Raw genomic sequence first — 15,464 nt, 5'->3', positions numbered from 1 at the left:
CACAGGCCTCCAATTACTGCATGCTATCATTGTCCAACACTGACTCTGTTGAAGAGAACATCTTTCACACAATTCAACATAAACGAACCGACAGAGTTTTAAAGGTCTCACATAAGGATCCTATATACGCTGAATGAACAGGATGGAGATGCTGTGAGCCGGATTCAAACACATAACATTACATCCCAGACAGCTGAACCACACAAAGGCCACATCAATGAACCTCACAGCTACAGATGGAGGTTGGTGGTTTCGTATGCACGTGCTTTCTGTTTTTGTTTTTTAGTTTTAGCAGATGGAGAACACACATGATCATTACAATCATTACAGTTCAGATGGACTATCAGTCATCTTATGGTATCTTAAATGTTTCACACACTGAGTTAAGCTCAACTTTCTTCACCTGCTGCAGGAATGTGAACTGCATGTAACGGAGAGGAAACTTTCCTTTCATGTTCTCCAGGGTTTCAGCCTCCTGTAATGATTGTTCCAGACTTACGCACACTTTTCCAGTGTGTGTAATAAAGAACAAGAAACGTTTTGGGGATGATTCCTCCTCCCAATCAGTCAAAAAAGTTTGACAGTTTTCTAATTCCAATAATACAGACATGTAACAACAAATGTCTAAATGAAAATATGCCAACAAGATTCTAATTTTGTAGTCTTAATTTTTCTATATTAATGGTGTAATCATGCTACAACAGTTGGCCTAGATCACCCAATAAATATCACCTCAATAAAGCATCCAGCTCCCTGCTGCATGAACCAACTCTGATTATTCCAAAATAGTTCAAACATTCCTATAAATTACAGTGACACAATAACAATGCAACTACACTATATTGCCAAAAGTTTGACCTGGAGCTGGTTACACAAGAGTTAGAGCACAGGTGTGAGATTCACCTTTAAACTGCACATTTGTGAAAAAATGTGCAGTTACATTAAAGTGTGAATGTGAACATGTTGCACAAACAGAAAAACAATGGTATCGATTCCAGATGAGATATCTATGAAATCTGAGAGAGGAGCGGTTTCATATCCATGATGCAGATCTGCATCGTGCAGAACATTCTGCAGAGATTTACTGTGTACACACACACCACACACAGACATATGCACACATGATGTTTGTGCGGTTGAAGCGTGTTTTACTGCGTTTAACCAGAACCAGAACCTCTCCCTGTCTTAAAAAAACAAAAATCAACATTTCTTCAGCATTTGCTGAAACACATTACAGCACATCTAATAGATTCCTTTTAATTTTGTACCAAACTTCTCCTTCTTTCAGTCTCAGGCAGAAATAATGGAGGCCGTGAATCATTTGTAGAAATAATAAATCCTCATCACCAGAAAGATAAAAACTGAACAAACACGAAGCCAGTTTGCTGCCTCTCATCTGAAACCAGAGCACAGTAGCAGCATCTCAACACTGTAACTGTAGAACAACCGATGAAAGGAAGAGGGAACAATGCGAAGCTGGAGCTGACGTTAGAAGCCGATGCATGTATGACCATGTGTTCTCTGTAAGTAGGACCATGTGTCCCATAAAGCCCAGTGCTTCCTGACACAGGCACGATGCTGAATCGCTCTTCCTTCCTCCTTCGAACATCAGCAGACTACGGACATTCGTTTTTAATAAGCGTGAAGGAGCGAGATGGGTGAAGGCCAACAACCTTCATGTCAGAAGCATCATGATGAAGACTCCTAACTATTCATTTAAAGCAGCTGGAATCAATTCCTGCTTCACCACAGATAAGTACTGTACTGTGGAGGAGTGGAAATCAGTATTATACTGTATAGTATTTCCATTTTCTGGATTTTCTTTAATAACCTTTTTGCAAAAACCCTAAAACTCAATGCATTCAGTGTGTGAAACTCTGTGTTGAAGCCTGTGGCCTCTCACAGATACATCCAAAGCACCATTTTGCATGTGAAACACCGGCTTTGCTCATCACTGATTGGTTAGAAAGTCTGATTAAAAAAACCTTGAGAAGGGAAAATCTCTGCACTGCTGCCAGTGTTGTTCTGTGAGTCTGTCACACAATAAGATAAATTATAGACATTATCTTTATTAAGAAATATTTGAAGACAGTTATGTACTGTAGCTTAAGAAAAGTGAGATTTGTAGCTACTCGTGACTCTACAAGCATCAATAATTAAAATCCAATAACTTAGTAGTATAATAATACTAAATATAGATTTTAATAATGCTTATTGCTGGATTCACTACAGGGATTGTTACAGTCTGTGACTGTGTGTTTCTTTAAGGAGACATGAGGACATGTCCTTCCTCGGGGACTCCCTGTCACACGCCTCTGGATTATTCACAGTCTCAAAGCTAGTTTGGGATTTTTCAACAAAGAGGGAGCAACACTGGGCTCCTGTGATCTGTCTTCTCATCCCAAATGTCTCTTGTGGATTTCTGAGGGTTGGTTGTTTCATGTCACATTCTCCAAACTCTCAAAGGTGCAGAGAAAGAAAAGTGTTAGAAATCACTTGATTCATGCTGGAGATCATCACCTCTTCACGTGTGGTGCTTGTTTTAACACAAGTAGCCACTGAATGCTGCACATCTCTGTTCATATTCCTACACATACAACACACAACTTGTCACTGTGATTATGTCACAGAGCTGCACTGTACTGAACACTGAATGGTTCCATCCGACTCGTGGCTGAAATATTTCTCACAAACGTATCACTGCAGCTACATCATGTATTACTGTCCAATAAAAAAAAAAACAGGTAAATCTTCTGCACTTATCCAGCACTTTTCTACCTGCTGGCATTCAAAGCACTTTACACTGCTTAATGTGCAAACGAATAAAATGTTATCTATTTATTTCTACCTCCTGCACAGTTTCCCATCAGAACCTAAAGTCAACTCAGGCTGAAGCCCCCATTCTGCAGGAATCATCTCTGAGACATTACCAGGTGTAGCCTTTCAAAATAAAAGTTTTTTTTAAATGTTGTTCTGTTGCTGCAAAGTAACGTTTGACATCTGGACTTAGATATTTCAAAAGTAATTTACATTGTGCTTGTCCGTTTGTCATGGTCCAAGTGTTTGTGTCCACAAACAGCTGGTTATTTTTTCATGTTTAAAAGAACAGTGGTGACAACATGAATCTCGCTCCACACAAACACACTTTTGGCTGTCAGGCTAAATCAAACAACAATGTGTGCGTGTGTGCGTGTGCGTGTGTGTGTGTGTGTCACACACATACGATCATCTGAAAGGTAAAAAAAACAGCACTTCTGGCCTCTAAACCAGAACTGTGTCCGTGTGAGAAGAACAATGTGTAAAATCCTCCCTTCATCATGGGAAAGTGTGTGTGAGCTTGTGATGAAAGCTTCACTATCAGCACATGCAGCTCATCTCACTACGAGCTTCAGTCCTCTGTTATCTGCAACCACTGTCTTTATCTGGTAACAAGTTAAAGATCGAGGACGTCTGTCAGCTCCCCTCAGTGTGACATTAGCCAGCATCAGTGTGAGTGTGTGTCTGCACATTGTCCTCACACTGTCCTGCTGCTGCAGGTATGTGGTACTAACAACAACAAACCACATAAATGTCACTCATAACTAACATCAGAACTAATCTTAGAAAATACTACAGTAGTAGTCATATTACTACAAATCTTCAGAAAAACCCCCGATGCTGATCAAGAATAAAGAATAAATTTATTGTTTAAGTGTTTTTTAAAATCTCTTTTTTTCAGTTGGTCGAGTAAAATAATCCAACACACCTGGGACCAACCTGCCTGTCAAAAACTAAACACAATTTCTATATTACTGATACCTGCCAGCTAAATGAAAAACTTCTGTCTGTCGATGGTTTTCTCACAAAAAAATTAATAATTTGACCAGAAAATAATGACAATATAATTTAATAATAATAATAATTTATATTAAGGGGTAATGCAGAGTGTAGAAGAGCAAAGCAGGGAGAAGGTAGGAGGGTGGAGCAGAGTGAACTGAATTTGAGGATGCTTGTAGCTTTAAACCCCCCCCCCCACACACACACACACACACACACACACACACATACACACACACACAGTTTTAATTAACCGCAGACTTTCCTCTCTGACCTTCTCCCGTTTCTCTTCGTTCAGTTCTCTGTTTCATCTCAGGTGGTTGACAAGTTCATTAACCTCAGGGAACCTTTCTGCCCAACGTGTCATCCCTACCTCCTTCCTTCCTTCCTTCCTTCTCTTATTTCCTCGTGACCTTCAGTGATACCCTATCTCTCCCTCTGATTTTCGTCCTCCTCTCTCTTTTTTCTTTCTTTCTCCATCCTCCTCTGTTTCTTCTTCTCCTTTCCTCCTAAACTGAATTACTATAATTATAGCCTGACACCACAAGGTACGGGCAGCCCCCTCCAGGGAGGCTGCACTGAACACCCCCCCAAGTCACTGTACAGTAATTATGTGAAAAAAAAACTTTTTCACATGAACACACGTGTGCATCATGTGTGTATGTAGGCAACTGTCCAATATTACAATTGGACTATCAGTTAATGGTTTTTACAAGTGTCTTATAGTGACCAGCTTTCAAAATTTGGGCTGCATATATGTGTGTGTGTGTATTTGTGTGTGTATGAAGGAGAGATAACACACTGTTGACTCTGTACTGTCATAGCTTTCACTCTGTGCTTTTATGTGTGTGTGTTTTTACAGACTTCCCAACCAACAGTCCCACATGAGGTCAGTGTGTTATTGTTGGATTTATTCTACATGAATCAAAGTCCCAGCAGGACAAAATCTGGACAAAAGTTAAATCTACTCTGAACCAACACAGACGTCCCTCCCTGCAACAGGAAATCAGTTACACAATTAGAAATACATTTGACTTTACTGAGCACAGGGACACAGACGCTCAGGACAGAAAAGACACACAGGTCTTTAACACAGTTTATGTGTTGGGTCTACTAGCAAAGTGTAACAAGTGTACAAGAAGTTCCCTAGTAGAAACATTTTAGTAATGTGGTGGAAGTCGGTCACAGCTAAAGGTAAAATAAGAAGAACAGAAAATCTAATTACTTGTTATATTGCATGTTGCTCCACCTTTGATTTTGGCGTTTACTTTTGCCCAGTGAAGTGTGCACACATACAAAAACACACTATAACCTTACACACACACACACACACACACACACACACACACACACACACACACACACTCCTGGTCAGGTTAAAGGCTAATAGAGTGTGCCACCCTGCAGGATGAGGGTTGGTCTCTAAGGAATCCTGCTCAGGTCAGAAACCGTGTCAGTGGTGACGCAAGTTCAAAACTTTAGTCTCTCTCTCTCTCTGTGTGTGTGTGTGTGTGTGTGTGTGCGTGTGTGTGTGTGTAATTCATTATATGTACTTATACTGTATACTGTGTACTGTATATGTGTAGATCTATGTGTGAGACAAAGACAAATGTAAAATGCCAAAAGACACAACAACAAACACCAGATTTTGAATATTAGAGAATGAAGGTTTGTTTGTGTGTGTGTGTGTGTGTGTGTGTGTGTGTGTGTGTGTGTGTGTGCTTTGCCCCTGAAGCCCCTGTCTGAGTATCTGCCTAATAAAACAGTAACAGTCTCTCTGCTGTTGATCCTCCAGCTACAAACGCAGCAAGAGAACCACATATTACCAGATAACCCGGAGTTTACTGCTTCATTTTGCTGCCATGAAAACCACAGAGAAGCTACTGTTAACAGGAACAGATGGTGTGTGTGTGTGTGTGTGTGTGTGTGTGTGTGTGTGTGTGTGTGTGTGTGTGTGTGTGTGTGTGTGAGTTCTTCCTGACCCCATATAGTGGTTTTTCTGGAATCCGCTGGAGCCACTCTCCCAGTTTGGGGGTCACAGTCACAGGGACCAGTTGTGCCTTCACCTTCACTTTCCACTTCTTCACTAACTCCTCTTTCAACCCTTGGTGTCTCGAGCTTCTCACATTCCTTCTTCCTGATGTGACTAGGGCAGCAGTTTTATCCAAAGAGCTTTACAATGTTGCTTCTCATTCACATTCACACAATGGCGGTGGCTCCCATGTAGGGTGCTCACCTGACCCACCTGGAGCAACTTGCTGAAGGACAAAGGATCCGGTGGTCTGTGGACCATACCTACTGAGCTACAGCAGCCCCTTGCTCCTATTCTCCACCTACGTCCAGTTGCTTGACCAATACTAGTCCTACCAAGATCTTAATTGTTCATTCTCAACCAACGTTGGAGCATTTTGACTGAGGGTCTTCCAGCCTTTCGGAACTGAGACTGACAAATCGAATACGAGCAGTGAAAGTGAAGTTTTGGGCTGGGAAACTCAAACAGGGATCTGAAAAAAGCTGTAAATCAGGATTTGGAGATTTGCATTTAATTCTCTATTTCACATTCACATTAGCCAATGTCCATGTATTGATTAAAGCTGCTTTAGTTTCTGCTGCAACTTAAAGCAGCCAACATTGACTTAAAGGGTTAATTTCCCCCCGGATTACATTATGGAACCAAATGGAATCAGCTGTAAAATCTACTGAATGACTTCAAGCTGGAAATCTGATTAATCACACAAAGATCCGATTGTGTTAAAAAACATCAAATGAGCAAAACATAAACTTTCTGTAACAGGACTAAACAGCTATATTTCCTGACGAAGTCAAGCTGAGGAATAAACATGCATGTGGACAATGAGTGGAAGCTGAATTTAACTATAAAAAATATATTCAATTAAGGTTATTTTCAAGGTTTCTTTGCCCAATTAATCACATCTAAATGAGCTGCAATATGTTCATGTGATCAAATTCTTTTATCCTCTGTTGTATCACTAACATTCAGTGTTTTAAATGTCCGACGACCATCTTCCTGTCACGTCCCCGCTGAATTGTAAGGACCAACACATTCACTGCTTCACTACTTCCATTCATCCATTCAATCACTGGACAAACATCTCACTAACTACCCCACAATGAAACCAGCCTCCATGAACTAATCGCTGCTGGATAGGAAACACTTGTTGGCTTTACTGCTGTTGTCAGTTGCCAAGAGGGAAACAATCATTTGGTGTTTTAATGTGAGTGGGCAGATAACCTCAGTGGTAATGTGTGTGTGTGTGTGTGTGTGTGTGTGTGTGTGTGTGTGTGTGTGTGAAGTGCTCCACTCTGATGATTCAGAGCCTCGTTGTTTTTAATAACGGAATTCTCAAACTGAAATTGTTATATAAAATAAAGCATGTCATGTTAATTTGTGTGTGAAAGTGAAGTGTGTTGAACTTTCACATATAAAACAGATTTTTTTTTAGAACATTTTGGAACAACAGGTCATTATATGCAGCTACAGTCTTGGTATGTTTGAATTCTGATCCATCACGTTCTGGCTCTGTACTCAACACTGTCCATGACTTTAGTGTTTGGTTCCACAGTGTCAGAAATCGACAGAAAATTGAGCTGAAGAGGGTTTTGAAGTCCAACCTGTGGCGTCTCCATCACCCGAGCCCAATATTGATCATGTGTGTCGGAGCAGGAAACCCTCAGATCTGGATCCTACTTTGTTAGTCCTGCTTCAATTATCAGCAGATTTAGCAGCAACTTAGCACCATTGTTAGGAATCGCTGTGAGAGTCCTAGTGTCCTAACAAGTTAGGAGACCCAAAGAGATGTAGTGCAGACAGACACGTGCACATTCTGTTGGAGCGGAGATCTTTTGGAAACTTAATGACATGAAGCTCATGAAGAGAATTTGAGATCTTATGTGGGATGGAGCTGCTCCAGCAACAACAACAACACATGCTGTGATCCCACGATGGTGGAATGAGTTGCCAAACTCTGAGCAACCTCTCTCCCAATAATCAAAGAACTGCTCAAAGCAGAACTCTTCTGCGGCCTCTTGTGGACTTAAATCTGTTTTTATAAAATATATATACACACAAGTATATGTATATATGCATATACATCTAGGATCTATATCCAGAGTGTACCATCTGTAAAGGCTCCAAAAATGACATATTCAGGTTTGGAAGTAATATACGCTGCCATCCAGACAACAAATGGTTCATATAAAACCACAATGGGAAACCACATTCTGCTGCGTGGCTCAGTAGTAAAAGAGTCCAGGTGCTAAACTGCTTTTCCTTAGAACTGTGACAGGCTGAGACTAAGAGTGAATCAAACTATGAAGATTTGGGCTGTAAAACCTAAATCTATATTTTTTTAAATGCTATCTGTTCTTTCCTTAGCTTTACATATCATGAAGTGTAAACACTTCATTACTTTGATGTCATTGGTCAAATATGTTTGGATGGAGAGGATCACTTTACACACTGGAGTCACATCGAAAGACTCAAATAAACACACAGTCATGTCACGGCATCACTCAGCAAATATGTGCGTGTTGCAATGAAATTCTTTCTCTGCATTTAACTAAGGAGTGTCTCATTCAGGGACACACCTGGTGTATGAGCTGGGATTTAATCCTGTAGACTGCATCCCAGGCTCTCGCTACCCACTGAGTCACCAGGCCGCCAAACACAACTTCCCTTGATGTGAGATGAACCCAGGCAACCTGGGCGAAAACCAGGAATCCTAACCACTAGACCATATGGGACCAGTTATAAAATTATTATTCTAAAGCTTTTATCTATTTTATGCTTCTCCCTACATGCACAAAACCATCACTTTTTTTATTTCATTATAAAAACATGTCTCTCTAACTGAGTAACGGCCTCCTGCAGCCGACTTAGATAACTTCGCATTTCAGCATCAATGATGCAAGTAGTTGAAATCATTTTGCTCCTGCTGATCTAATTGAGGCGGATTGTAAGATTTATGGGAAGCCTGAGCAGTTCTCATCACAGCATCACCTCCCATGTTGTTGGACTTCATTCCTTCTTGCTGCTTCTCGCTCCAGAGAAAAGAATCTGCTGAGGACATTAATCGAGGCATCACAGCGCAACTGTAAAAAATGAAAAGCCCTTTCACTGCATGTCAGAGAGCACTGGTTACAACGTTCAGCAGATCACTGTGAACCCTGCATCAAGCCGACATCACTCCACTGATCGTTAGTGTTTTAAAGTGGTCTCCAGCTCCAGCAGCAAGACGTCCTCTGAGAGGATGACTTTACTGCTGAAACCTTTAACTGGCTGCAGACTTTCCCTAAAAAGTAGACATCATAACAATAGAGAAGGGAGACTTTCATCAGGGATTTAGTTCAGTTGTGACTCTGATGTTTCACTGTTCTGTTCTTCACACGGCTGAGCACAAACATCCAGCAAAGCTCCACAATCTACGAGCAAAAACCATTTTAAAAACCACATTCATTGTGAATTCTCAGTGTTTATGTAAAAGCTGAGCAGAAAGTCGTGACGAATGACACGTGATTAATGCTGCTGTTTAAATGGGGCACAAACATGTAAATTAGGCATTAAGTGTTTGAACAGCCCAAGTTAGAGGCAATAAAAAGTACATTAACTGTAGACAGAAAAATGTAACTAGGCCTGTCGTGGGTGTGGAGACTAACCCAAGAAGAATGCGGCTTTAGGTCCAAATAAGTTCAGAGACACTGATAAATCAAAGCGAGCAGAGGCAGCACTTTCGTTTTTTATTGATTACACTTCTTCTAGCAAGGTCTGTTTTGTCGCTGGTCTTTAAAGACTACTTCATCAAAAACTGGACTCCTCAACATTTTCCATTATTTTATTGTTCCAACATGTTTCTGTTGGTGCAATGGTCACGTATAAAGCAGGTCAACATTAATTAATGAGTGCACTTACTGCGGCGCTGTACTTCAGCACATATTCAAAGTACTTACTGTACGTTGAGCACTTTATTTTATGGGGGAAATGATTGTTCTACTCCACCAAGAGCAAAAAGTAATATCTCATACCTGCTGAAAAATTTGAGCTGTATCTGTAAATTGTTTTAAGATTAGATGTTTTCTCCTATTTATTTAGCTAAATTTACTCCCCACACAACTCACTGCACAAAGGTGAACACGGTCGTTTACAGGCGTGAACACACACACACACACACACACACACACACACAGACACACACACACACACACAGACACCCACACCCACACACACACACACACACACACACACACACACACACACACACACACACACACACAAACACACACACACACAGAGACACACACAAACGATGAAATCAGGATTCATTTCTGTGGATGAAACGATCTGACTCAACTAGGAACGAGTTTACTGAGGTAGAAAATACACATCGGTGCAGTAGAGTAAAGTAATGTAATGTCAGTCTAAAAACATCATGTACACTGAAGGAGTAAAATATAGGCAGCAGCCACATTTCTGCATAATGAGTACTTTTACTCGAGTAAAACCTAAAATGCAGAACTTTTAAAGTGTTTATACGCTGCAGTACTGGGAATATTTAAATGCTCTGAGAATCACACATACTTTCTGTCTCATTTACATTTACAAACAGTTATTGGATAGGAAACCTTCTTTTCACAGCTTTTAACTGCTAGAAGGTCGACTCTCTGTGTTTGTGACCTGGATGTTTCCACATCCCACTTATTTAAGCTGCAGCTTGGTGATGATTATGAAAATCGCGTCATGTGTCAAACTGCACATCAAAGCCAAAAATCCACGTAAAGAAACAACAGGTGCAGTAAAACATATTCTACATCTTTATCTCAATGAACTATGGGTGAGGACTTCAAGGAAATCCCACAGTTTTAAGAAGTTTGAGTCGTGCTTGACTGACATGACACAACATGCACGGTGTTTCCTACCTGAGTGCGAGAGCTGCAGCCGTGGTCCGATCTGCCCCGAGGCTTTGGCGTGTTGGGTGAAGCTGTTCTGTGCAGGCTGCAGCCACAGCAGAGTGAAGAAACACACCATCACTCTGCTCCTCCTGACTGCTCCGTCTGACGGAGTAGAAGCCAGCGTCATCGCTGAGCGACCGTCACTGATATGCAGACAGATGGAAGAAGGTCGGTCCAACCGGTCACATCACACTCTGACCTTCAACTGGGAAAATGAGAAAAATGGCAGGTTAGGGTGGAAACAGTTCTACAGCTACTCCCCTTCAGAGGTTTTGTTTTCCTAAAACAATGCAGGCAGGCCGACAGGACACTTTTACTTCAGGCAAAGAGCAGTAAAGTTTAATTTTAAAGGGCACCAGCTTGTATGTAGCTTTGCTGAATTAAGGCTGTTCGCCTCCCTGGCACTGATGGTGGAAACCGATTTTGGATCTGATGGAGCTGAAAACGTTAGATTCCATTTATAAATAGATTTAGTTGTGAACAACTCTTCACAGGAAAATTTCTAAACCCCCATCTCTGTGCTGCATGGGCTCAGTGTTTCGGCCAATCAGCCTGAACATATGAAGATATGTTAGATATGTAAGATATATCCTATTCAGCTGAGAAAGTACCTTCAGTGCAGGAGGAGCTAACAAGGTTCATAGTTCCTACAGTCCAGACACATGAGAAAGGGGGAATCTCAGAGTAAGAAAATGTTTAAAAACTAAGACTAAAAGTGCCTATTAAATATTGGTTTGTGTGTTTTATGGCAATGACTGATTTATCTCTAAGTATCTTTCATAGGAATGTTGTCAGAAATTGTGAAATTGTTGCCTTGAAAAAAAAAAGTCACCAGAGAAGTTGGAATTCATCCTCTTGGCACCATGAAAGTTGGTACAAAAATAGACAGAACTGCAGTAGAATCCAGTAAATAACGATAACAGTAGAGACAAAACATTTCCATTAGAACTGGAAGAGACCAGTCTTGGACCAAAGTGGCTTCTTAGTTTAAGAAAACACTGGCTGAAGTTCTGCTGGCACACGGCACTAGCCCAGAATCTAGAGGTCTCCTTTCTAAAACATTCCTAAATGCAAGAGGACGTGCGTGTGCATACACTGACCGAGACAGACAGACAGAGACAGAGTGAGACCAGAACTTCGGTTAGACCATAAATAATGTAACAGCTTGGTGATTTAAATAGACTGTAACATGAGCTTTTCCTTTCTTTGTGCAGACGTATGTAAATGTGGAGACATTAAGTTTGTTTAGATTGTATTAAGTCACTTATTTTCCAAAACAATCATTATTGAAATTCAAATTTTGGCTAAAGTGTCCCTCATACCAGGTCCAATCCAGTCGCTGTGCGTTAATGCTGAACAAACAAACAAACCAAAGAACTATTTTTGCCTTTGCACTTATTCCCATATTCCCTCTCCACTTTGGACGTGTCCTTAGCAGGCCAACGGACACCTGAGTAAAGCTCTGGGAGACAGGAACTACGTGTGCAGCAAGAGCTGCTGGCTGTGTTATTATAGGAATGTTGTTCACAAGGGAAACAGGCCAATTTATCATTTTCTACCATTTACTGTAGTGATGGTTGACAAATGTGAAGGACAAGTACCTGCTGAAAGAGGAAGGACAGATTGTTAGGCTGGATGCCAACCACAGGACAACTTTTTGGATTAGGACACGATGTAAAAGGCAGTGGCTCCTCCTTTATACAAATAAGACACCGTGTCCTCACCGTGTCTCTTTCTGTGATCATTTTGCATCTATTTGTGGTCATTTTTTCGCCTCCTTTTAATAAGTTTGAATCCCTTTGTTTTTATTAAGAATCTCTTTTTTATCACTTTATATTTCTTTTTTTTTTTGACTTTATGGTCATTTTGCGCCTCCTCTTGATCATTTTGTGTCCCTTTCCATCGGCTTATTTCCTTTGTGCTTAATTTGAATCCAGTTGTGGCTATTTTGCATCTCTTTTCATCACTTTCTAATTCTTTGCGTATTAATTTTGTTTCTGTCCATAGTTATTTTGCATCTCCTTGATTTATATTTCAACAAGAAATCATCATTTCTTCCAGACTAAACAGAACACAATAGCTGGTGGTGCTGAAAAGCTAGTTTTTTCCCATCTTGAAACTGAGAATTTTGACACTGTAAATTATTTCAGGTGTGATGGCAAAACACAAGTAACCAGGCTCACATACGAAGTTCCAAGAGAAGCTGTCTGTGATATCATATCATGATTTATCGTCATCTTTCATGGTGGCCAGCTGGCTAGCTTCTTGTCAGCAGGTTTTAAAGAGCTCAGCAGGTTGAAGAGCCGCCTGCTGAGAGAGCAAAGACGGCCAGAGAGGTTTAACTTTTTCTTGTAACCTCAGCATGACTCCTAAGACACTGAATCCAGTTAGACATCTCAATTTATAACACAAGCAACGCAACAAGCAGTGCACCTGGATCCTGCTTTTCACCTTAAAAGGCTGTTTTCATCGTGGGAAAAGAGCCTGTTTACTTTTAAAGCCTTAAATCAATTCAAACAACTGTGACTGACTCAGAACTTAATCACAGCCTTTAATGTCTTCTACCTTTAATCCACCAAATGACAGGCTTGAGATAAAACCTTTTCAAATTAAAAGCATTCCCTTGTAACGTTCTGGTGATCAGAGGTTATTCTTCATAATGATACGCATCAAGACTGTCAGACACAGCAGAACAAACTCAATTCATTTAAAACCCATCAGTGGGTCGTGTTTGCTCTGTGACGGGTCCTCTGAGCGTTGATAATTATAGCTGCTTTATGCTGTGTACGCCACACAGCGTGGTTTCTGTAGTCATGAAGCAGCGAAGACAGAATTATAGGGTTTTTTTTCTCTGTAATGTAAACTACAAAATGGGGCAAAACAGAGGAGGAAGGAATAAACGTAGCTGAAAATAAATCCTGCAGTGAAGAGTAAACAGCAGGTAACAAATCTGTCACTTCAGGGTTTGAATGAGTCCTTAATGCACTGAGCAGTTCTGTCTTTTTGTAGTAAAACTACAACCTCTGCACATGCAAGAGTAACAATGATCAATTAAAATTTAGTGATTTAGTTTAGTGGAGTGAGTTCAACTTTGCCAACATCATATGTTTCATGTCAGCATTGTTCAACCCTTGACTTGAGGAAACAACCTCCTCAGTCCTGTCAACATGGAGACAGACGAGGAACAAACGGTCTCTTCCTCTTGACTCGTCTCACAAAAATCTGTGCGCGTGTGTTAAAGTGGGAGAAATTGTTAGAGAAAAAAGTGTGCAGGAGACAAAGTCATACAAAAAGCAAATGTGTGTGTGTTTCAGTGTATGTGTGTATGTGTGTTCATTAGCCTGAGGAAACGAGGCTGTTTATAGCAGTTTGAAAATAAATCCCTAAAGGAAAACCATCATCGGTTTCCCTTGTGTGTGGGTGTGATTTACACACCCACACACACACACACAATGTATTAAAGGTAAAAGGAAGAGGTCATGTCAACTTGTGGGGACTAAAAATACAGGTTTGTTTCTGAGTGTTTGGTTCAGATTCAGCTCGACAGCAGTTTGGTCATTTTAAAGCACCAGACAGTCAGTAATTCATATTTGTTACTATTTTTTTCATCTTCACTAAACAGTAAGTTGCTGAGGGACAGGCAGAAAATGTGCGACGATTGTAAGAGTTATTACAGGTACAACATCTGAATGTAGCTCCACAGCGAGAATGGAGCCACGTCACTGATATGACAGATGAACGTCCTGCACCACCTTCAGGAAGTTCAACCTGCGTCACAAAGTGCTGACCCAGTCTGGTTCAGCAGCCAAACGAGAGAAACGCATCATGTGACAAACCATCACAGCTGCAGTCTCCCTCTGTTTATGTAAATGCAGTGAAGCACCTGAAGCCCAGAACAACCTGATGTCCACCAAGCTTCATGATGTTGCATCATCTTGTTTACGGTTTACACACACATGCATGTATATTGTTGAGGGAATCTGTTCCCATGCTTATCAGCTCCTCCCACATTTACTTTCCCATCCTGTTGCACCATAAACAATGAGTGTGACAAGCTGTGTCATATCCAGGTTTTCAGCCACATCTGCACATACCTAAATGTAAAGAGGAACGGCATCGTCACGTGTTTCAGGTTTAAATCTGCTGATTATGATGCAGATGAGAGACAAGAAGAGAAGTTGTTTCAAAAAAGTTCAAAACATATTGAAAAAAAAAAACAGAGAGAAAGAAAAAGTGCAGCACGGTGACCTTCTAACCTACATTCTGCCTCTAAAAGCTCCTGAAATAGGCTGCTACTGCTCTGAAACGTCAACTCTTTGTGTCCGGCTTCCTCTGCTAGCAGAGGGACACGTTTGTTTAAGTGGACAGTGAATAAAATGTCTAAAATTAACTTCCTAAATATGGAAACATTTCATGCTTCGAAAGGAAAACTAAACTTTTGTGGGCAAATGTTACGCCACCGTTTTTATTTTGAGTGGTTCTTTTTTCCATCTGGGTCGGCCGGTCGTTATTGATCAGAAGCTTTAAATAATTTAAATTAATTCCTTTAAGAATTAAAATTTGGGTTTATTCAATAGGAAAAAGATGCTACAAAAACAAAACAGGGTCCATCAAAAAAATCTGCTGTTAATCATCTCAAAAATCCTCCTCCTGCTCCTCCTCATGAGTCACACACACACACA

General features: G+C 40.6%; 1 protein-coding gene across 1 annotated transcript in view; it reads right to left on the bottom strand.

Annotated features, from left to right (window-relative positions):
* The window catches only part of si:dkey-49n23.1 (semaphorin-3D), a 77,781-nt gene that overhangs the window by 34,744 nt on the left and 27,573 nt on the right, over positions 1–15,464 (bottom strand). The window contains exon 2 of the mRNA XM_067505200.1: positions 10,750–10,987. Within this exon, the coding sequence (XP_067361301.1) occupies positions 10,750–10,909 (160 nt within the window). The 5' untranslated portion in view covers positions 10,910–10,987. The remainder of the gene's footprint in view (positions 1–10,749; positions 10,988–15,464) is intronic.

The sequence above is a fragment of the Channa argus genome, chromosome 5 (genome assembly GCF_033026475.1).
Source record: "Channa argus isolate prfri chromosome 5, Channa argus male v1.0, whole genome shotgun sequence".
NCBI lineage: Eukaryota > Metazoa > Chordata > Actinopteri > Anabantiformes > Channidae > Channa > Channa argus.
The sequence above is the reverse complement of the archived record's forward strand: the minus strand, read 5'-3'. Positions and strand labels throughout refer to the sequence as shown.